The sequence below is a fragment of the Sus scrofa genome, chromosome 9, assembly GCF_054392235.1.
Source record: "Sus scrofa isolate SSC_HxYL_T2T_F1_AM1 chromosome 9, Sscrofa_HxYL_maternal_Yorkshire_Landrace_v2.0, whole genome shotgun sequence".
NCBI classification, from domain to species: domain Eukaryota; kingdom Metazoa; phylum Chordata; class Mammalia; order Artiodactyla; family Suidae; genus Sus; species Sus scrofa.
This window is the reverse complement of record NC_139391.1, coordinates 46,633,425-46,656,127: the sequence shown is the minus strand read 5'-3', so window position 1 is coordinate 46,656,127 and position 22,703 is coordinate 46,633,425. Positions and strand designations below refer to the sequence as shown.

At 53.2% G+C, this 22,703-nt stretch overlaps 2 protein-coding genes and 1 long non-coding RNA gene across 10 annotated transcripts in view; 2 read left to right on the top strand and 1 right to left on the bottom strand.

Annotated features, from left to right (window-relative positions):
* The first annotated feature begins 304 nt into the window (after positions 1 to 304).
* LOC146399885 (uncharacterized) lies at positions 305 to 4,095 on the top strand. Of its 2 annotated transcripts, none has more exons than XR_014815428.1 (3): positions 305 to 421; positions 3,648 to 3,781; positions 3,962 to 4,095. It is a non-coding gene; the product is annotated as an uncharacterized LOC146399885 (long non-coding RNA). The 2 variants fall into 2 exon arrangements; XR_014815427.1 differs by having other exon boundaries at positions 305 to 571.
* Positions 4,096 to 4,439: 344 nt separating this feature from the next.
* On the top strand, positions 4,440 to 13,749 carry MCAM (melanoma cell adhesion molecule). 6 transcript variants are annotated; one of them, XM_005667431.4, is made up of 16 exons: positions 4,440 to 4,535; positions 6,297 to 6,421; positions 6,509 to 6,716; positions 6,802 to 6,872; positions 6,958 to 7,045; positions 7,988 to 8,167; positions 8,282 to 8,403; positions 8,488 to 8,650; positions 8,751 to 8,869; positions 8,956 to 9,097; positions 9,256 to 9,377; positions 9,459 to 9,600; positions 9,694 to 9,765; positions 9,949 to 10,096; positions 10,410 to 10,527; positions 12,824 to 13,749. In XM_005667431.4, the coding sequence occupies exons 1-16, from the start codon at positions 4,469 to 4,471 to the stop codon at positions 13,046 to 13,048; spliced, it is 2,112 nt and encodes a 703-aa protein (XP_005667488.2). In that variant the 5' UTR covers positions 4,440 to 4,468; the 3' UTR covers positions 13,049 to 13,749. The 6 variants fall into 6 exon arrangements, with proteins under 6 accessions (XP_005667488.2, XP_084832460.1, XP_003129983.2 ...); XM_084976334.1 differs by having other exon boundaries at positions 12,820 to 13,749; XM_003129935.5 differs by having other exon boundaries at positions 12,683 to 13,749.
* Positions 13,750 to 19,831: 6,082 nt separating this feature from the next.
* The window catches only part of CBL (Cbl proto-oncogene), an 89,010-nt gene continuing 86,138 nt past the window's right edge, over positions 19,832 to 22,703 (bottom strand). For both annotated transcript variants that reach the window (XM_003129932.5, XM_021062969.2), the window contains 2 exons: positions 22,291 to 22,473; positions 19,832 to 21,020 (listed from right to left, as the gene is read on the bottom strand). In XM_003129932.5, the coding sequence (XP_003129980.1) occupies positions 20,737 to 21,020; positions 22,291 to 22,473 (467 nt within the window). In that variant the 3' untranslated portion in view covers positions 19,832 to 20,736. The remainder of the gene's footprint in view (positions 21,021 to 22,290; positions 22,474 to 22,703) is intronic.

Genomic DNA, 22,703 nt, shown 5'->3' with positions numbered 1-22,703 from the left:
AGGAGGAGGAAGTGGGAAGAGGCCAGAGAGCAGAGACCCAGGACTGGGAGCAGGAGGCTCCACTATTACTGCTGACAGAAGTGGGTCCAGCCGGGTCAGAGGGCGACCCAGAAGCCCCCATTCCTGTGCTGGAGCTGAAATCCTGGCTTGAGGGTCCTACTCTCTCCTGGATCAGAAGTCCTGCGCACCCAGAAGGCAGATCTCAGGGACTCCCCTCGCAGCCTGGCTCTCTCCCTACCACCCCCATCCCCGCGCCCCACCCGCAAGTCTGCTCCCACCTCCCACTTCCCAAAGAGGGAACTGAATCACTTCTACCGGCCCTCGCGGGGAAAGGCCTGGAAACCGGATTCGGGGCTTCCGGAAAGGCCCAGGGTCTCCCGCCCGAGCCCCTCCCCGGCCCGCGGCAGCCTGAGCATTTATGGTAATGTTTGGGTCGGCGCGAGAGCGGCCGGATGCCCCGCCTCCCCCTGGCTTCCACCCGGCAAGTCCTGGGGAGCAGGGGCTCCTGGGGTCCCCTGGGTGCTGGAGGGAGGCCCACGTGGAGAGGCCCCGCGTGGAGGGGTCGGAGAGGGTAAGAGGGACAGTCTGGGTCTGAGTGATGGCTCAACAGGGCTGGGGACTAGGATGGGAGGGCTGCGATTCCCCTCAATACACCCCACCCACGGCCGCCCCTCCCTGCGGCTTAAGGGTCCCCAGTCCCCAGGAGGAATCCCAACGCATTCACATCCTCTTTCTCCTTCTCACTCCCCACTCCCTGGTGGAGAAGGGGCCGAGAGGAGAGGCCAGCAGCTCCCAGGGGAGTCGCTGGAATGCTGGGAGCCTGGGAACAGACCCTGCGGTTCCTGGGAAAGCCAGGCTGTGGGAATCCCACCCGCAGCCCCCTCCCCAGGATGCACCACCGGACGCCAGAGACGCCACCTCCCCTCCAGGGGGCTTTGTGAGAGTGGCAAACCCTCTGTCCAAGCCCCAGCCTGGCTCGACCCCAGAGTTCAGTAGGCCAGCTGTGACGAAGACGCCCCCTCCCCCGCCCCCCTCTCCCCGGCCTGTTCCAACATAATCCCCATCATTGTGCCACTGCCTCCCTCCTCCTCCCTTTCTCTGGACCCCTGTACAATGGGGCCTTTGCCTCCTCCAGCACTCAGGGTGGAGATGAACTCACGGTTTTTCCAAGTTTAAAAATAGCCCCTCCCATCCCTCCCCAAGTCACCCTTGTCCTCTTCCACGGGGTTTCTGGGGCGCACCTCAATCCAGGCTGCGCCTCCCTCTTCCTGCCCAGGCTCAGGTGCAAAGGACATGGGTGAGACTGTGTCCGGCCAGGATAGGGGCTGCTTCCCCCCATTCAATCTCTTCCCCAACATCTTCCACCCAGCCCCCCAGTATCCGGTTTCCTGGCCCCCGGATGTCTTCAGCAGCAACTGCCCCCCCACTCCTCCTACCCTGCTTTTCACTCCCTCAGCACAGTCTCCTCCCAGCTCAGACCCCCCGCCCCCCAGGAACAGTTCTCCTACCTCCCCATCCAAAGACTCATACTGAACCCTATTTTTTTGCCAGGCCAGGGGGTTCGATCCCCAGCCTCTGTCATTGCCAAGACTATTGAGCCACCCCTCCACCCCCCACTCTTTCTCACTGCAGCTGCACACTTGTCTTTATCAGCTTCCTTCCTCCACCCAGTCTGTCCTTGTCATATCCTCCTGCTTAAGGTCCCTCCACCAGAGGGGTGGGTGGGAGGCCACCATACCCACTATGAGAGAGAGAGGACTCCTAGGTTTAAATTCCACCCAGTGATCCCCTGGGAGGAAGGCCCATCCTTGGCTTTTTACCTCCAACTCCACCGAGGTGGGGCCCCGCTCTTCTCCACTTCCTACAATGAAATGAAAGCCCCACTCATGCTGGAGACAGGAGCTAAGGGACCCAGACCATGGCCACCACCCCATGCAGCCCCAGTTTCTCTACCTGTGGTCAGATCTATAGCAGAGAAACACACAGAGGGCACTGGACACAGCAAGTCCTCTCAAGTCTGAGTAGCCTGGTCCTACCATGGAGGTGGAGGAAGGCAGCCTTCCTGCCCTTTCCTTTGGGGAGAAAAGAGGCAAAAAATTAGGACTCTGGCCTGAGTCTCTTCTAATCTTGGTCTTCTGATCTGATCTTGGAGGAGCAAGGCTGCCTCCAAACCAGTCCAGGCGCCGAGAGTCTCTGCTGATGGAAGATCGGGGGCTGCCTCCTTGATCGCCATCCTTTCTCGCTGCAAGTTCCCCTGCCGCCTTCTCTCTTGCCTAGAACTGCTGAAGCTCTATCTGCTGGCATCTTAGAGGAGCTGGAGGGCTGATACCCTCTACCCTTCGCTCTTTCACCCCGTGCTGCCGTCACTCCTTTTTCTTCTGTCTCCAGTCCCCTCTGAATCTTCTCCAAGGTCCTGACCTCTTTTTGGTTTGGAATCTGAGAGGCCCCCCTCATGAAGACATCCCAGAGTTGTCTGCCCCTGACTTCTACCACCCACTCCCTGGCAGCCCAGATCACCCCAGGCTACTGGCTTCCTTAAAGGACAGTCTTTGTGCTTGTTTGCTGGGGACGTGCAGGGAAGGGATGTCACCGGGGTCTCTAACCTCACTTTCCCTTCACTGCAGAGGCAGCTCCTCCACCCCCACCTGGCTTCACTTTTCTCAGGGCGGAAGAACCATTCTGAACTGACCGTCCTTGGTGGTTAGCTGGCTTTGTTTTCAGGCCAGAGAGAGAATGATTAGTTAATGGGGTTAAGTGAAGGGAAGCGGGTGGGGGCAGGGAAGCCAAGCACCATGCCCAGCTCCGGGCTTGCCAGGGCCAACAGCATCCTTCAGCCATCCCCACTCCTGCCCCTGCAGGCAAACCACCGCATCAGCATCCATTCCACTCTGGGCCCTGGGCCAGTCCATACATTCACTCTGGGGGAGAGGGAAGAACCCTCCTCTTCTCAATCCCCCGACCGCCCCCCACCCCAGGCTCCAGCCTCTGGCCTGGCTGGCTTGCCATGGCCTCTGGCCACTAACGGAGACGGAGGAGGGGGTCAGCAAAGGTTCCGCTAAGGTTCCGAAAGAAAGGGCTGATGTGGTTCGAGTGTCATCTCTTTGTCATCAAAACACTATCCCAGAGCATCCTCTCAAGTCACCTGCCCATCTCTGGCATTTGCTGCCTCATTCTGCTCCTCCCCCAACCAGCAGCAGGCTGCCCTGCCAGCCAGTTGGACTCTACCCCAGGCTCCCTTTGGACCCTCCTTGTTGAAGGAGTCCCAGCAGATGTGGACCCCTTTCCCAGGGATAGGGGACTGGGCGGGGGGGGGGGGGTCTCTGATGCAAGGGTCCACTCTCACTTTTAGTTCAAGAGGCCAGAAGACCCAAGGTTTGGGACGAAGGGGGGCTACCGGGTTCCCCTCACCTGGCTGTGTGGCAGATCTCACTCAGGCCGGGCAGCCTGAGGTTCCTGCTGATTCCTGCTCCAAACCCTTCCTGGCAGCAGCTGAGCCGCAGCAACAGGGGGCTTGAGAGGCCTGGTGGAAGGGGCAGAGTCCCGCTGCAGGGGGTCCTTTCAACCCTCCCGCACAGCAAAAGACAATGGGGGTCAAGCTGGAGACCTCACACCCATGTACTCTCTTCCCTCCCCTCTTCCTCACTCAGGCGAGGCGAGAGTGAGTGGGACTAGGCTCGATGAGTGCAGAGGGCAGAAGCAGACGTCTCAAGACGGAGGCCGGGGCCTGGACAAGTGGGACAACCCTGGGCCTGGGAATCCGGCCCCTCCTTCCTTCCTCTAGGTAAAGACGGACTTACAAGAGCTGGGAATGAAGGGACAGCCCTTAGAGCGCCATCTCCACGCCCCAGTAAAGGCACCTCTGGGTCTGTGGACCTGGGCCTACGGTTCTTCCCTCAAAGCTGCCAGGACTGCAATGCCAGGCCGGCGGCAGCCGCCGTGGTGCAATCGTTCTCTGTGGCAGGGGTCCGGAGAGGCGGAGGAGGAGGCAGGGAGAGGAATGGAATGGGAGGGAGGCCCCCATCCGGACGCCAAGGACCAGGTCAGTGGCTTCTCCGCCAGGAGGTCCCCCAGGGCTACACGGATGGGCGGGGGCTGAGCCGGGGTGAGCGCGGCGGGATCTGAAGCGGTGGGACTTCGAGCATCCGTGCCAGCTTCCCCACGTTGCAGTCTCGGCTGGGCAGTCCGGCCGGGAGACACCTGTCGCCGCCCCCTCTCGGTTCCCCAGCTGGGAGCTGGGAGGCGGGCTCCGGCCTCCCCTCGCGCCGCGCGGTCCCGCAGCAAAGCTCCGGGCATCTCGGCGCCGGGCCCGCCCCCTAGGGCTGCGGCGAGCTGGGCGGGGGGGCGCGGGGGGCTGCGCGGGGCGTGGCAGGCCGGCCCCGGCGCTCCGGGCCCCCTCCCCCGCCCCCCTGACGTCAGCCCCGGCAGCCGCGAGCTCCCTCACTTGGCTCTCGCCCTCCGGCCGGGAAGCATGGGGACGTCCGGGCTCATCTGTGCCTTCCTGCTAGCCTCCTGCTGCTGCTGTCGCCGCGTTGCGGGTGAGTGAACTAGCTGGGGGGGCCCGCGCCCCGAACGGCCTGGCCCGGGAATCTTCGGCGGAGCGTGCCCGGGAGCAGAGCCGGCATCGAGACGGGGACCCGGGCTTTGCACTGCGGCGTGCGCTCCTCCTCCCCAAGTCTCGGGCACCGAGCGCCTTGCGCGCGTGCAACTCTTCTTTGCAACCAGTTTGCAGCTCTATTCCAGACCGTCCTGGGAGCCTAATTGGAAAGGCGGGGGGCTGCTTCTTGGAGCGGGAAGGGGTGGGGCCGAGTCTCTTGGGGTTCTGTGGAGAGCTTTTCCTCAGGTGCTTTTTCTGGGGGCCCGCGTTTAGAGCTTTGGCGGGAGACGCAGCTACAGTGCATCCCCCAAACCTGAATTCCGCGCTCGCCTGTTGCTGGAAAAGGCAGCTCTCTTAGCTGGAGGGGATGCGCCGACCCCTCCTTCTCCCGCCTGGGCTTTGAGCCAGGCTGGAGGTGAGCGAGAGGGGGAGGAACGGCGGCTCCCGCCCCAGCAGGGCGTTGGCAGAGGCTGGAGGGCGGTGTGGGTCGCCTCGCGCCTACCCGGGTGACGGGATCACAGGTGGCAGGGACGAAGGATCGAGGATTCCCAGAGCGGAAGTGCCCAGACTTGTTACACTTCCCGGAATGGGACCACATTCAAGTGGAAAATGCACCCTTGCACCTCGGAGTTTTTCTCTGGAACTGCCCAGGAGCCCGGCGCTCCCAGGTTCATGGTGCCCTTGTATGGCCCGCAGCGGTGTCGCGTTTCTCTTGGCTCCCTTTCCCCGGTCCCAGCCTCTCTTTGGCTGGGGAAGGGGAGGTCTGGGAACTAGGGTGGCCTCATGCCGGTGCTGACAGCCCCTGGGGTACCCTCGGCTGCTGCCTCCCAAGCCCTTCTGGGGAAAGGGCTAAATCGGGCTCCACAGCTGCAGAAGGTCCAGCCCCACCCAGCCCTGCCCTTCTAGCTCTGGGGAAAAGGAACTAGGGATCTCAAGCTTCTGCTCTGGTTGTAGACCACTCCATCTGCTCTGCTTGTCAGCCCAGGGCAGCCACCCAGGCACCCGAGTCCGGCCAGATGGTATGGAGTGACATCACCTCCTCGCGGGGCGGGCAGCACGCTGGCACCACTGACGTCACTCCTGCTCACTGCCTGGTCCTTGCCCTGACCCCTGCCCTGACCTCAGGGAGAGATTCTAGCCCCTCCATGACTCTGACCCCTCCACACGCACGAGGCTCCCGAGATGGGGTCCCTTGAGTGTGTGGGATGTTCACAGCGGTGCTGCTGAGGGAGTATGAGATAAGGGTCTCCTGGCCAGGGTTGGCCCATTGGCTTTTATGGGGATTTAGGGAGGAGGCAAAGGGGAGAGTGATGTCTTCTCCGGGTGTGGGGACATAAAGGGCCTGTGTGCCCAGGCCTGGCACATGCCTTGCATTCCCACAGTCTGAGCTCACCCAGAGAGGAGGGGGCCTGGAAGGAAAGTGGCCTTCCTCTTGGCCCAGGGCCTGGGTCACCCCCTGCCAGCCCCATCTGGGAGGTTCCTGGTGCTCGGGACCACCCCCAAGTCCAATGACCATCCCCAACTCCCTTGAACCAGGAGAAGGCTGACTCGGGCTTGAGGGTAGAGTGTTTGAGGGTTAGGAAAGGACAGGGTGCCCTTCAGATCCTGGAAGTGGCAGGAAGAGCAGCTGCAGCGAGCGGCTGTGAAGGGAGGGCATGGAGAGCAGCTGGAGCTGACAGCTGCTGGGGTGCCCCCCCACCAGGTGTGCCTGGAGAGGCGGAGAAGCCCGCGCCTGAGCTGCTGGAGGTGGAAGTGGGAGGCACAGCCCTTCTGAAGTGCGGCCCCTCCCATTCCCAGAGCAACTTCAGCCACGTGGACTGGTTTTCTGTGAGTGCCCCAGAAGAGGGCAGCAGGGGGGGCAGGCAGAGGCCCCGCCCTTCACGGAGCCCCAGGACCCTCACCTCCTCCCCACAGGTCCACAAGGAGAAGCCAACACTCATCTTCCGGGTGCGGCAGGGCCAGGGCCAGAGTGAGCCTGGGGAGTACCAGCATCGGCTCCACCTCCAGGACAAGGGGACGACTCTGGCCCTGACTCACATCACCCCCCATGACGAGCGCATCTTCCTGTGCCAGGGCAAGCGCCCCCGGTCCCAGGAGCACCGCGTCCAGCTCCGGGTCTACAGTGAGTGCCCCATCCCTGCCTTGTGAGCAGTGTGGGTCCCAGGAAGTGGTGGTCCATGCACCTCCCCATTTCTCTCCCTTTCTAGAAGCTCCTGAGGAGCCAACCATCCAGGTCAATCCCTTGGGCATCTCTGTGAACAGTGAGGAGCCTGAGGAGGTGAGATTTGCCGGGGTGGCCAGGAGCTAAGGCGGGGAGCCTGGTGGGGTCTGGGGCAGGGAGACTCACACCCTGTCCTCCTTAGGTTGCTACCTGTGTGGGGAGGAACGGGTACCCCCTGCCTCAAGTCATCTGGTATAAGAATGGCCGGCCCCTAAAGGAGGAGAAGAACCGTAAGTCACCCTCTCGGCCCTTAAAGGCCGTGCTTGTGGCACCATATGAGACCTCCTTGCATTTTAGTTTACTTTTTCAAGTACACAAGTGAGCCTTGAAAATAGCTCATAAGAATTTAAATTGTACAAGAGTTCCTTTCGTGGCTCAGCAATTAACGAATCCGGCTAGAAACCATGAGGTTGAGGGTTCGATCCCTGGCCTCACTCAGTGGGTTAAGGATCTGGCATTGCCATGAGCTGTGGTGTAGGTTGCAGACGCGGCTTGGATCCCGAGTTGCTGCAGCTCTGGCATAGGCTGGTGGCTACAGCTCCTATTACACCCCTAGCCAGGGAACCTCCATATGCCACAGGTGCGGCCCTAGAAAAGACCAAAAAAAAAAAAAAAAAAAAAAAAAAAGAATTTAAATTGTACAGGAAATCTAGAAGGAAAATTTCCTTCCTGCCCCAGACCGCCCCCTGAAGAGTATCTCTGCTGTCAGTGTTTGCTCATGATTTTTATTTACTTATTTATTTATTGTTTTTGTCTTTTTAGGGCCGCACCTGCCACATATGGAGGTTCCCAGGCTAGGGGTTGAATTGGAGCTGTAGAATCTGTGGAGCCTCTACACCACAGCTCATGGCAACGCCTGATCCTTAACCCACTGAATGAGGCCAGGGATCGAACCCCTGTCCTCCTAGATACTAGTCGGGTTCGTTAACTGCTAAGCCGTGACAGAAACGCCTCTTGATTTTTAAATCACTGCAGCGGTATTTGTACACATCCTTGTATATGTGCCTACGTGTGTTTGTCTAGAGCAGACAATGAGCAGTACAACTGCTGGGTCGAAGGGTTGTAGTCTGCATTTGTACCTGGTCCTCCACAGGGGGGCTCCCCTGCCATCCCCCCACTGAGGTTGGAGGTGGAACAGAGGCTGAGCCCTTCTCCTCTCCCTCCCTGCCCAGGGGTCCAGATCCAGTCATTCCAGATCGTGGAGTCTAGTGGTCTGTACACCTTGCAGAGTGTTTTGAAGGCACAGCTGGCCAAGGAAGACAAAGATGCCCAGTTTTACTGTGAGCTCAGCTACCGGCTGCCCAGTGGGAACCACATGAAGGAGTCTCCGGAGGTCATGGTCCCCGTTTTCTGTGAGTACTGACCCATCGTGTTGGGGCTGGGCCCTGGGGAAAGTCCTGCTCACTCCTCCCCACCCAGAGCAGGCAAAGCTCTCAGGCTGAGAGCTGCCCTTTCGGCCTGTGCAGACCCGGCGGAGAGAGTGTGGTTGGAAGTGGAGCCTGAGGGAATGCTGAAGGAGGGGGACCGCGTGGAAATCAGGTGTCTGGCTGATGGCAATCCCCCACCCCACTTCAGCATCAGCAAGCAGGTGCGGAGAGCTCCGTGCTGGGTGCAAGTGGGGATGCAGGAGTGGCTGGAGGTCCACTCTGATCACCTGCTCGTCTTCTCCCAGAACCTCAGCACCAAGGAGATGGAGGAAGAAAGTACCGATGACAACGGGATCCTGGTCCTGGAGCCCGCCCAGAAGGAGCATAGCGGGCTCTACGAATGTCAGGGCTTGGACTTGGAGACCACAGTATCGCTGCTGAGCGACCAACAGGAGCTGCTGGTGAACTGTGAGGGGCTGGGGGCCCAAGACAGGGGGACCAGGCTGAGGCAAGAGGGAATTTGCCCCACCCTGCCCTGCCCTGCCTGACACGATTGCCGCATCCCCAGATGTGTCCGATGTCCGGGTGAGCCCCGCAGCCCCCGAGAGCCAGGAGGGCAGCAGCCTCACCCTGACCTGTGAGGCAGAGAGTAACCAGGACCTTGAGTTCCAGTGGCTGAGAGAAAAGGTACCCAGGTGGGCCCGGAGTTGCGGGGCAAGGAGCCATAGAGCAAGTGGGCCTGGGGATGACCTCTGACCCGTCTCTCCCCCCAGACAGGCAAGGTGCTGGAAAGGGGGCCTGTGCTCCAATTACGTAACCTGAAGCGGGAGGAAGGAGGAGGCTACCGCTGCGTGGCATCTGCACCCAGTGTACCTGGCCTGAACCGTACCCAGCTGGTCAACGTGGCCATTTTTGGTGAGGCCCTGGCCAGAGATCACGTGGCCCCTTGAAGCCACCCGGAGTTGGGTGGTTTCAAGCCCTTTGGGGACCAAAAGCCACCCACCGCCCTGGGGTCCTCTGGTAGGGAGGGGGCAGCAGGCTAGCAGTTTTCACTCTTCCGAGCTCTCCTGCAGGGTCCCCATGGATGACATTGAGGGAGAGGAAGATACGGGTGAAGGAGAACACGATGCTGAACCTGTCCTGTGAAGCCTCAGGGCATCCCCGGCCCAGCATCATCTGGAACGTTGATGGCACGGTGAGCAGGCCTGTCTCGGCCCCCCAGACTCCAGGGCCGGACACCCTCCCCACCCGCTGAGCGGCGTCTCCTTCCCCGCAGGCCAGTGAGCAGGACCAAGAGCCGCAGACTGTCCTGAGCATCCTGAGTGTCCTCGTGACCCCAGAACTGCTGGAGACCGGTGCCAAGTGCGTGGCCTCCAACCCGCTGGGCGAAAACGTCACCAGCATCATCCTGGAGCTGGGTAAGGGCCTGGACCTGCGGGGTGGGCCAGGGGCAGGCCCAGGCAGGGCCCTTTCCTGTCCTACCCCCATCCATTGAATGTCTCTCACCCCAGACTCCAACAGGACCAATAGCCTCAGCACCTCCACCTTCAGCCCTCCTGCCAGAGCCAACAGCACCTCCACAGGTAAGACGGGCAGGCCCAGGAACAGGGCCAGGGCCTCCTCATTCTGCCCTGACCGGCCCTGGGGAGCTCCGTCAAGGGCAGTGAGCAGCGGCCCATCCTCTCTCAGCCCTGCACTGAAGGGGCAGCCGTGGTAATGTGGCAACCCCGGGGCAGGGAGTGACTGAGGCTGTCTTTGTGGAACAGAGAGAAAGCTGCCGGAGCCTGAGAGCAAGGGCGTGGTCATCGTGGCCGTGACCGTGTGTGTCCTGGTCCTGGCCGTGCTGGGTGCTGTTCTCTATTTCTTCTACAAGAAGGGCAAGCTGCCGTGTGGACGGTCAGGCAAACAAGAGATGTAAGCCTGGCACCCCGCACCCCACCCCATCTCGTGCTCCCAGCTTGCTGCCTCCTCAGGGACTGTCCCCTGCCAGCCCCGTGCCCACTGGCCCCTTAGGAGCAGCAGTGGGACACTGGGTCTGAGCGCTCCCAGCTTTACCGCCACCACCCAGCTTCCATCTACCACACCGCCTCCCTTTCATGTGTTGCCCTTCCCTGAGCTGGTCCAGAGCACCTCAGGGCCCGTCACCACCCAGTCTGACGTCCCTCCCGACCAGCCCCCTTACCTTGCCCCTGAGTCGCCAACCTCTTGCCTCCCTCCCTCCTCCCAGCACGCTGCCCCCGTCTCGTAAGAGCGAATTTGTAGTTGAAGTTAAGTCAGATAAGCTCCCAGAAGAGATGGGCCTCCTTCAGGGCAGCAACGGTGACAAGAGGGCTCCAGGAGACCAGGTAGGAGACAGTTCCTGTGGCCAGAGCCTGACACCTTTTCAGGGGCTGACGGTTTCTGAACACTAACTCTGCCCTTCATCCTTCCCTGTTGGAGATGGGGAGCAGGCCCCGCCTTGCCTTCCTAACACTGCTCACAGACGGTAGGGCCAGGCAGGTGCTGAGGGACCCTGAGAAGGGGTAGCTCCCAGGACTGAGAGCAAGACCTGCCCCATTACCTGAACTGTGCCAATGGCTCATGTCACTAGGTTCCTAGGTATGAAGTGGGACCCAGTTCGATTTGGGGACCTCTCCTCTCTTTCCCTGCCCTGCCATTCCCTGCGCTTCTTCCCTTCAGGCTGCTGCACCTAGTTCATCAGCTGCGGCTTCAGCCCCTCCTCCCCTTTAGCGCTCACACCCTGAACCCCGGTCAGTGTCTCCAGGTTCCTCCCTCACGTCTCCTCATCACCCATGTTTAGGGAGAGAAATACATCGATCTGAGGCACTAGCCTGGCGACTCACAAGGCGCTCCCTCCCCGGCCTGGAACATTTCCTGTTCCCTGCTCACCCTGCCCCTACCCCAGCACTCAGGATGGTCGCCAAAGTCTCTGAAGTGGACCAGAGAAGAACCCCCTTCCAGCTGCCCCGCAGGCCGTTTCAGAGGGCACACAGGCTGGGACCCAAGCCATCCCAAGAAGGACCTCACATGGCCCTGGAGGCCCTCTCTTCAGGGACCTGTCCACCACTACTGTCTCAATCTGTTGAGTGACACTCATGCCAAGGAGGGGGCCTCAGTATTCCAGAAGTTTCTTGCAGAACATGTTTTCTCTTTACACGTATTGTGGTTGTAAATACCTGTTTTCTACCAGCAGCCAAATTAGGTAGCCTATTTATCATGAGCTGATTTCCCACTCCAGGGCTGGCTTCGTAGTTCAGTTCTATCACTGAAGTGAGTGAGGATGCTGCGAGCCCAGGCCTCTCTCTGCTGGTGAAGCACGTTGCTCAAACTGGTTCTAGAGACCCCAGCAGTATCTAGGAGCAGCCCCCTGCCTGCCTTTGGAGTCGCTTTTGCAACACTCCTCTCCCTAGCAGGAGCCAGGACCTGGAGGTGTTTCTTAAAAGATATGCTAGGTATATCTCACTGTCCCTGCAGTGAGGAAGCTGGGTGCCACTTTCCAGAGTTAAGGCCATTGAGCCCAAGCCCCCACGCCTTCTTGAGGAATCAACCTAAGACTGAATGCTAGGAGTTTGGGATGGAAATAAGGTCCAGAGTGTCCTTTATGAGGACTGAGGCTATAGAGTTATACCAGCACCAGACTTCTACAGACTGAGCTAATGGGTCTAGACCTTAGCAGAAGAGAAGGACCCTAATGGGAGAATGGTACTGAGAGATGAGAAATGGGCCTGGCTAGAGCTTTGGGGGTGTGTGTATGTGTCTCTGTGTGTGTATGTGTATGTGTGTGTGTGTGTATATATATATGGTTTTGTTAGGGTGTAAATTTGCAAATTCTTTCCTTTTTATATATGTGTATATATATATATATATATATATATATGAAAAATAAAGCTTAACTGTCCCAGAAATCTTATAATGCTGCGTTTTATTCATCATGGGTACCATAGCAGCCTGGGGCCTCCAGAATTGGAACTGCACCCAAAGGAACACAAAACCCTTTGCGCTTGGGAATAGGGACAGGGTTACCTCTGCTTCTGAGCAGACAGCTCAAGCTCTAACACAGGGGATAATCATTTTATTACTCAGCAGCCAAGCTGCTCTAGGCAGCTTGCAGGGCATGGTGGGCTATTGCCCCTTTCCTGTCACTTAGACTGCCCTCAAGGTAGCAAAACAGGCTTCTGGTGATGAACCAGTGGGCCTAGGAATCTGGCCCTAAAGCTCCCCAAGGTATCACACCCTAGCCCACGAGTGAGCAAGAACTCAGGTCTGCTACAACAAAAGAAACTTTATTTAAAAATATTTTTTACAGACATGGGTGCCTGAAAAAGCTCTTTAGTTAACTGTGTATGGAAATGAAAAAAATTAATAAATAACATTAGTATAACAGAACCTCTAAACATTAACACATTGGCAAAACAAAATGGACTTAAAATGAAAATGAATCTTAAAGCTCTGCTATTCTCTGTAAGAATATTTACCTTCTGTTTTTCTTATTCTTTACAGGTGAGAATGATTAAATACTGCTAATATAAATTTTTTTATATTAATGACACCTTTTTAAAATAGTCCACAAAAATCTCATCTTTCATTTTGTTTTATTTTTAACACTGATATACAAATTGGGACTCTTCATTCTGGAGAAAGCATCAAGTTCTCTCCAGCCCCACCCAGGCCAAGAATGTCAAAATTGTTAATAAGGAGGACTTTGAAAAGAATGGTTTCTATCTCCCAATGCTTTCTTTATTAGTTAAAGGCAGGGAAGAACTGAAAAAATGGAAAGAGAGAAAACGTCATTATACAGAAAACTTTTTTTTCTTTTTTTTCCTTTTTTTTTTTTTTGGTCAAAATCTACAGTGGCCACAATACTGAGGACCATGTACTCAGTTCTGGTATATGGTCCCTGCTGCCTTTCCCAGGGGAAAACTAGCCCCTGCAGAGGGCACCAGCTGCTTAATGCTCTATGTCTGAAGTTTTCAAAAGAAAGGAAAGCCAAGTCCAAGTGAGAGGCAGGAAGTCCAGGCCAGCTCAGGATCCAGCAAAAAGACAAGACAAGACAAACAAACAAAGAACCTCCCCTTCTCAGGAGAGTCCGCCCTACGTGTTTCATGCAGTTGGGTCATTAATAGGATCAGGAGTCCGGGATACTTGAAATGGTCCAGAGTATACCTGGAAATCATGGAACATTCTGTCTCATCTTATGGAACACAGAACATTCAACCTGAAAAACTAAGATTCTGACTGGAACCAACCAAAGGATCCCAGGGCACGATGCTCATTTCTTCCAACTAAGCATCATGGCAGGGAGGAGGGGCCGCTGACACGCTGCACCTGTGTGCCACCTCCCCAGCCACAGGGAGCATTTCCTCTCCCCTAGGCTGGAGGGACGAATGACACTCAAGGTAGAGGAGCTAAGACTCTGCTATTTCCATATTAAGTCCTAAAATGCAGCCTGGGATACAGTGCTGCCTTAGAAAGGCACAAAATGTTTGGCTTTTTTTTTTTTTTTTTTTCTCAGTGTGCTAAAAATTGTTTTGTTTTGAATAAAGGAAAATGATATATAAGGTTAAAAATCCCAAGTCACCACAGCCAGAAAGCAGATGTAGGAGGTACCTCATAGCTGCCATGCCCCTGTCACAAGTTTCAGCAGGAGGTCAAGGCCAAGATACTACAACAGTGCTGAGAAAGGCAGGTCAGGAGGCATCCACTCTCACGGGCACTGCGCCCATGGGCTCACACACCCAGACAGCAGAAGGAAGAAGCCAAGGAAGAGAAAACGTGCTCTCTGCCTCTTCAGTTTCCAGACAGCCATAGCTTGGCTACCCTCACCCACAACAGGGTCAGAGGTAGGTAAGGAGGAGGGAACCAACACAAAGGGAACGCGTCAGCACACATGTCAGAGTGCGGGTGTGGACGCACAGTCACCCCGCTCCCGGCCTGGGCCGAGCAGGGAGGCGGCACCAGCCTGAGGAGGCTGAGAGAGTGGGCCCTCAGCAGTGCTCCCCTGGCCTCTCAAACTGGTTCCGGGGCAGAAGGAGAACCTGTGGAGGCCTTGCACCTCTCACATTCAGTCTGGGGACTGAATCAAGAATAGGGGGACGGGCAATCAGAACTCTGCCGATTTGTTCAGCTGCCAAGTTAATAGAGCATCTGGGGATGGCTCTCAGCCTCTGCTCTCTACAAACAGAGGGAGTGGTCAGCCACATTTTTCTCAAGCACAGAACAAGGGACGGGGCAGCGAGACCTCCAAACAGTTGTTAGTCTGTTAGTCAGCAGCTGGCCCTTTTGGCACCACACTTTCCAGCCGCCTGCAAATGAGCTTCCTTGCAGGCCTTGCTCGCCCCGCCCCGATTTCCCCACCTACTCCTGTGCTACTTTCTGGAACCCAGAATTACTGGTGTTCCCCTTTGAAACCAACCCAGATTTCCCAGGACACTGGGAAGGCAAGTGGCACTGCTGTCTCTCTGCTCCCTAATTCTGGAGCCTAGAAGAGAAAGACTATCAAACACAAAGGCTGATGTGCCAGCCTTCCTCATGCGTCTCAGTGTCTATCTTTGGATTATTACGTTACTTCTGTATATATCAAATGACTCCAGTAGTCTAAAAAGTTATAAGTAATTATGAAATGCCTTAGTAACGTAGGACAGGCCCAGGATGAGATAAATAAGATCAAAGGATTCAGGCAAACAGAAGCAGGCTTTTAAAAAAACCAAAGGAATAAAGGTTTTACTCTATAGGACTACAAGGGGAGCAACTAGACAGGGAAGATAAAGGCATCCTGTCTAAAACGCTCTCAGTAAAACTCTAAACTGGAATCTACACCTAATTTATATCCTGGCAATCGTCCCAACTTTATACATTTTACTGGCAAAGTAGTTTCTGAGGTACCTAGGAAGGCCTGCCCAACAATATTACCGCAGAGCTCTGCGCACACAGGAGAGACCGGATGAAAGAGGAGGAGGGCGTGGCGGGCCGCCAGAGGCCAGGGGCCCACAGAATGCAGCTCTTTTTCAGCACTAATACCTGAAGAGAGCCATGGGGGGGGGGGGGGGGCTACAGTGGATGTGTGATATACTCTCCAAATAAAATGAAAGAGACCTGAGATCGAATGAAGGCTGAGAAATGTCACCTAAGAATAGACCAGCTCCGGAATAGGAGAAACTGGTCCTAAAGAGGGAGGTAAGAAATCTTGGATGCCAAGACTCATAAAGGGAAGGAAAATAGGAAATAAAGAAACAAAGACGACAGGAACCCAAGTTAACTTAAACCTAAGCTTTTCCTCAGTGTCCCACAGTCCCAAGCCTGCCTTTCCACTCTCAAAAAAAGCAGTATGGTAAGTTTTACGAACTAAAGTATTTTAGGGGATCTTATCACCTCCTCTCTGAGAACCCCCCCACCCCCACGTCTCACCTGAAGAAGCCCGTCGCTGCTGCCCCATGTGGCAAGGAGACTGGTCAGGGGTCGATACCTGACCAATGTGCTGGGCTGATTGTAGTCTTTCTTGAGAATATGAACCAAGAGACACTGAGAATCTGTTAAAATGTTGATCCCTTAGAGCTGGGAGGCCGTGAGGACCTGAGGACTGGCGTGCCTATTTTGGGGCCATGCATACTGGCAAACAGGCTGACAAGCAGGACAAAGCACTAGCTGCAAAGTGTCTCAGCTCCACAGAATCAACTATACTGCTCATCCTGGGTTCTGGGAAATACCCTGCATCCTTATGACCCCCTCCTTCCTTTGGCTTGAATGCTTCTGTTCCTTGTATCCAAAGGATTCCTCAACAGGACGGCCTTGACCTTCTTCCATTATGCACCCTCCTCCATGCATTAAATGGCTACATGCATTTCTAAAGAGAGACTGCTAGCATAGACTGAGATCAAAGCATCATAGTGATGTTTTAGGCTAGATGAGAATACTTTAAATCGAATTTCTAGAGCCTAGGAGGATAATAATGTGTTGACTCTGATACTAAGTTCTAGGATCTCTAAGCCCCATACCCCTAAAGATACAGGCTGAGTTTTTTGTTTTTGTTTTTGTTTTTTTTGCTTTTTTTGGGTTGTACTTGCAGCATATGGAAGTTCCCAGGCTAGGGGTCGAATTGGAGCTGCAGCTGACGGCCTACATCACAGCCATGGCAATGCGGTACCCAAGTTTGTGACCTACACCACAGCTCACACCAACACTGGATCCTTAACCCACAGAGTGAGGCCAGGGATTGAACCTGCATCCTCATGAATACTAGTCAGGTTTGTAACCTTCTGAGCCATAAAAGGAACTCCCAGGTTGACATATTTGAGAGCTGACTGAAGTCAATCTATTTTACTGCCTGACTCTTGGAGACCAAACAACTAGTTGAAAATCAGGACCCAGAGACAGGTGTCCAGCCCTTCTAAGACATAGGATTAGCTGCAAAGGTTGTTGAAGGATTGGAAAACAAGTTCCAAATAGAACAGGAGATGGTGATAGGAAAACTTCCTAATAAAGGGGATTAGGGGATACAAGCAGCTCAGGAAAAAGATCAAGGAAGGCACTAGAGTGGAAAGGGAGCTGTAGGCAGATGTTTTACTTAAACATTTAACTGCCCCATGGTGTGACTCTGAGCCAGCACACCAACCTACCAAACAGATTCTATGGACACACATAAAAATGGTGGGTTATCTTAACACAGAGGACTCTCCCTGACATTGTCAAAGCTATAGGAAGACAACAGGGGTTAATGGCAGCATCCTGAACTGATTTTTAACCAGGACAGCTCTATAAGGAAATGTATGTCTAGATAAAAGAGCTGTGAACATAAACTGCACAATCTTATTGGAAACAGCTATTTTAGGGCCAAATGCATGTGCTAGATAGCCCAAGTACAATCTCCCAATGTCAGTAAATCACCACGTGGCAGCAGGGGAGAACACAGAGCTGATACTTCCAGTTCATGGTAATTACTCATGAACATTTGCTGAATGAACAAACGCACTGTCAGAGCCAGGCCAATGGTCAGAATACCATTATTCCATGGGCAGTGGTCACTGCGATGTCAGAAAGCCTGACAACTAAGAAGGATGACTTACAGTTTGGGAAGGGGGCCTACACCCCTCTGCCTCTCATGATGTGAGGTAGGAGAATAGTCTGCATTAAGACTATTGCTGATGACACACAAAAAGGTCTAGATACTTGTTAAAGGGAACATATAGCTGGTCCCTACTTTGCAAGCAAATATACAAAAATTCATGTGTAAGACTGCTGATTGGACCATAAAATATATGTTACTTTTCTATAGAGGAAATACATTTTAAGTATGAAGAATAGCAACCGCCTAATTTTTTAAAAGATCCAGAAACAGCTAAATGATACTAATGGTACCATCCCACACCCTAGGCCCTAGTGTTAAAAGTCTGTATGAGAAGCAAAAGGACAGAAGAATGTCAGGACATGTAGACTGGGGTGGGGCTAGAAAGAAGGGACGAGAATGGCATCCACAGGTGTATGTCACTATTTATATAAATATTAACAGACAAATGCTGAAATGATAAACTGCCTCATCTAACATTTACCTAAAGGGAGGTATATCATTGAGCCCACAGGTTTTTTCCGCCTTGAGAACTCTTGACTTTTAAGGAAGGAGTACGGCAGGGGCAGCTGATTAAGTACTGCCAAGCAGCCACCCAGCAACAAGGCAGGCTATTAAAGCAACCCAGGGAGACATGGGGAAGCAAGAGACTGGGTTGAATACAATAGCCTAATGCATTTGAGAAAAAGAAATACATCCAAGTGGTTTTTACCTTACCCACTGAGAGTTAAGAGACGAGGAACCATTTGTAATCAAGAGGGGGAAGGGGAATGGGTTTGCCAAAAATGGCAAAACTCAAAATAAAGCCCCTCTGTGAAAGGGCAGTTTTAGTTAAATTCAGAGCAGAGCCAAAGAATTAAAAACTACCATACAAATGGGGGATGAAGAATGGGTTAGTGGTGCCTTAGTTAAAGGAAAACTTAAGAAATTAAAGTTTTGGAAATAGTCTCAAAACAGGGGCCACGCAAAAACTTTCCTGGGGCTCGCCTGGTAATCTCAGGCATGAATGTAGGCAGGACCTCCGAGCACCCAAGGAGAAAACCCCTCACAGAATGGTCTAAGACCCTGAATGCCTGCAAATACTCGGCCAACAAGCTAAGAACCAAACCAAGCAATGGTGCACGTGTTCAACACAGGGTGCTGGCACCTAGGTTTTGGCGCTGACCTGACAAGCCTCACGGGTATTCAGGAAAAGAAAGGAAGAACTTGCCTTTTTAGCCTATGCAAGTGAGGACATATCTCCAAAGAAGATGATTTTGGATGCACTTTGAAAGACAAAAGATATGCAGAACCAGTGCTTTGTTCTCTTACTAGATCTTCAAACTATGGGCAAACTACAGACAAGGAAAAATTTCAGTGTGGACAGGTATGCAAAATGCTGCCATCTTTTCTAGTTCTTTGTCTAGGCTTTCAACATCTAGACAAAGTGCAAAACTGAATGTTACCCCAAGTGAAACACTATACTGGCTTTTAAAAGGAGACACTAGGTTACTATTTCCTACTCACTGTTGCTTTCCTCTGCCCCATCCATCCTGCTTCAGGCTGATCTGCACCTGGTAGGGGCTGTCATTTTTTGCATGTAGAGGAGACACTGGGTAACCATGGCAAGTCAATAAGAAGTCCTATACTATATACTCTGGGAACATAAATGGATCTAAGGCAAGAAGATAAAACCAAAAGACCTAGGAACAGCTGAAAGCCAAAAGAAGAGTTAGAAAAAGTTTTAGGTCCAAAGATGACAAGATGGGAGAGAAAACAGATGTAAGAAGAGTCATTTCGGTTTAGATCTCAAGCAAAACCATGATGTAGATTGTGAGGAGGGGAGATGTATCAAAAAGCAGGCTTGCTTCTGACAAGGAGGACGGTTACACCTTGCTAGGAAGTCATTAGGAGGCTCTGAGCGGTGAGCTAAGTGAACTCCAGCGGTCCCTGGGCAGTATCTGCCGGAGCAGACCAATGGTGCCCCACGCCAGACTCAGACTTCTTTATGAACCTGCAATGGCACAAGCTACGGGGCTTTTCACATGTTGTCTGACTATGGGAAAGTCATTTACTATACCCAGTGTGGTCTAGTTACTGTGGGAATGCAGTCACTCAAGAGTACATAGGCCCTAAGGTGGAGAAGAAAGGGGAAGGAAAGGAAGAAGGAAAGGTTACATTCCCAAAGCCATAGGCACAAGAGAAAAGCAAGTCGCCAGGCGGCGCCAATGCAGGGTTGGTGCTAAGTATCGGCAGAATGCTATGCTACCATGGGTAGTTATCCCCATTCCCTAAAGAGCAAAGAAAAAAATCACTTCTGAAAATATAACCTGGCTCATGTTCAAAGGGAGATATCCATATAAGCTGAAATTCATTCACTATTTTCCTCCCTATTTTGTGCATTTACATATAACAAGGTAAAGAGCATGTAAATGGAACTTCCTAAAAGCTTCATGGTATTTGGGCCAGAAAGCCATGCTGGAAACCAGTGTTCTTCCCATTATGTAGAAAAGCTCATGACCTACATTCTGACACATAGCTGGCACCAAGGCAACTGACTCCCACAGACTATTTTCTGGGGAGGGCATGGAATGTATTTGAAGGCCTCTATCTCAAATCAGTCAATATGTAATTAAGATAATTAAAACATCTCTTCTTAAAAAACAGATTCAATGTTCCTATAGAAACAGTGCTTTGGAGTGACCAGTGTTAGCTGCTAGTATCAAATAGGACCATAAGGATAGAGCAACAGTACACTCCCCCACCCCCCCAAACTATCTACCAAACAAACCAACACCATCACACATAATAAAGAATGTCCTATAAGCAGCTTGGCTTCAGTAAGGCCGGTCATAGCAAGCCCACTGCCAATGACAGATACCAAGGAGGAGGAGAAGAGGGGGGGGGGGGGAACAGACGGAGGGTGTTCTAAAAATATAAGACTTTAGCTATGCACATGATAATCCAAGCCAAAGGGGAGTGTTGGGGTCGTAATAACCACTGGGGTTGGCTATAAAACCACAGTAGATGGGAAGTCTTTAAGATTCCTTCCTAAACCTCTTGTGCTAATTCCCTGCAAAGGATTAACACACACAGCAGGTTAATCTTTTCATCACAGGACACACACAACCACAGACAGACAGACAAGACACACACCACCACATCCTTAACCCAGGAAAGTCTGAAGTCCTCAATTAGGATTTACAGCACAGTACTTCTCCTACTGCCTTCTGGATTGTTCCCCAGGTAGGCTACCACTTAATAAAAATCCACACTCTAAGTGGGGACCAAAGGACACCTTCAAATGCACTCTCAAAACAAATAAAATAAAATAAGAAAATATTCTAGCTGCTCCGTTCTCATTCCACTGCTTTGAAATCTTGGAACCACAGATGTGATACCCCACAGACAGGGCAAGACTGTGAAGTCTCCAAAGGAACCTCTCTGCCCTTTCAGGTGCTACTCGAGCAAGAGCTCACGGCTCCTCGGTCCTCTGACTGGGCAGGGACGGGGTGTGCTAGGTGGCTACATGGGCAGGAGAGGAAATGGAAACAAATTCCCGGAGGATATTTTTGGCCATTTCAATGTTGTTGTGGGCAATGACCAAAGCCTTCTGAATGTCCTGGTAGGAGTACCCCTGACTCATGAGGCTCTCGATCTCACTGGATAGCTGCGGTGAGGCGGCGGCGGCGGCGGCAGCGGCACTGCTCTGCTGACAGCTACCAGCTTTTCGTTCAGAGTTGATTCTCCGAGGGAATGGTTTAGGAGGCCTCTCAGGAACTTGGGAACCCTCAGTAAAGTCTAGAAGAATTAGGAAAGAAAACATTTGCAAATCTGGGGGGGTAAATGCTCATTTAGTAACAGCACCCTAATACCAAGATACTACTGACCTACTGTCAGGCTGGGTTATACAGGTTCAAGGGTTTTAGTCCTCGGCCTCCTCTCTCTCATAGCAGCACAATTTTCTAAAGACACCAAGCTTCGGCCTTACGAACAGTGACCACCCTGCCTTCTGCACAGAACATCTGCCCCAGCCTTCTGCACAGAACATCTGCCGCTGCACCACACTTTACACTGAGCAACAAGGTTTCACACAAGTCATTGCCTACATTCATTAAAAACACTTCTGAGGGGTCAGAGAAGAGACTAAACTTCTCTTTTTACAAGTAAGGAAACAGGTCTAGGTTGCAGTGAAGAAGCATTAAATAAGGATGGGGGTGGTGGGGATCTTATCCTGTTTGGGCAACTGGATACTATGTATCTTTTTCACCAGCTGTTCTATAAGCCGTCTTCCATTTCCAGAAGGACAGCAACTCTGGCTGCTGCCCTCCCAGGTGGCCACAGATGCAAGCAGAACAGCCCTTAACAGTCAAGGCCCAAATGCCGGCTGGCTCCAGAGCCGGCACCCCTCCTTTCCAATGTGACAGGGCCCAGAAGTCAGCAATAGGTCATCTGAACCATCAAGCTTCATTACCACTATCATCAGGCCCACTCAGAAGAGCCAGAAATCCTACTTCCCCCTAGTACAGGAAGAGCCAGCGTTTACAGAACAACCCCATTTCTTTTTCTTTTTCTTTCTTTCTTTCTTTTTTTTGTCTTTTCTAGGGCTGCACCCATAGCATATGGAAGTTCCCAGGCTAGAGGTCTAATCGGAGCTGTAGCCGCCGGCCTACACCACAGCTACAGCAATGCCAAATCCAAGCTGTGTCTGCGACTTACACCACAGCTCACGGCAACGCCAGATCCTTAACCCACTGAGCAAGGCCAGGGATCAAACCCGCAACCTCATGGTTCCTAGTCGGATTCGTTTCCACTGCGCCACGACGGGAACTTCTGGAACAACCCCATTTCTAAGTCTGGCAAAAATCCTCAAGAGTCTGACTAAACTTCCTAATTTGGGAACCAGGAACAGCCTTCCTCCCAATGAGACATAACTTCTATCTAGTCTACTACTTCTACTCGCCTACTACCGCTAGCTACTAACTCACTGTCACCAAGCAAGCATCTGTTTCGGTATAACTAAGGAGCCATACAGCATTTCAGTAAAGCCCAAGGCAGCCTGGGGACTCACTTGTTGTGGGTTCACCTTCCAGAGACAGCCACCCGAAGGAGGAGCTGGCATTGGAGATGTCGGAGAGTGTGCGGCGGGCCAGCACCGCGGGCACAGGTGGCTTGGGCACATCATAACCATCCTCTTCGTTTTCGGATTCCTCAGGGCCAGTGTTGGCATGGGCTGTGGCCAAATTCCCTTCACCTAGAAAATAGTTTGTGCAGTTATTTCATTTTTCTAATGTACTTCATCTTCTAACACATTTCCATACAGGGGCATCCATTCATTCAAACACATTCAGAATGAATTACCGAATATCGAAAATTCACTGTGGGCTAAACAGGGTGCAGTCCCATGGGTAGAGAGAAAAGAAACAGGGAAAATGAAATCCGCACCAGTTCTGCAGTGCTACTTCTCTGAATATGTCAAAAGCT

What these genes read in the sequence shown, in the direction of transcription:
- MCAM (XM_005667431.4), top strand. Translation starts at nt 4,469, where the DNA reads ATGGGGACGTCCGGGCTCATCTGTGCCTTCCTGCTAGCCTCCTGCTGC. An exon ending in TCTGGAACGTTGATGGCACG is followed by an intron (nt 9,378 to 9,458) that starts GTGAGCAGGCCT and finishes CCTTCCCCGCAG; the next exon opens with GCCAGTGAGCAGGACCAAGA. An exon ending in CAGCATCATCCTGGAGCTGG is followed by an intron (nt 9,601 to 9,693) that starts GTAAGGGCCTGG and finishes CTCTCACCCCAG; the next exon opens with ACTCCAACAGGACCAATAGC.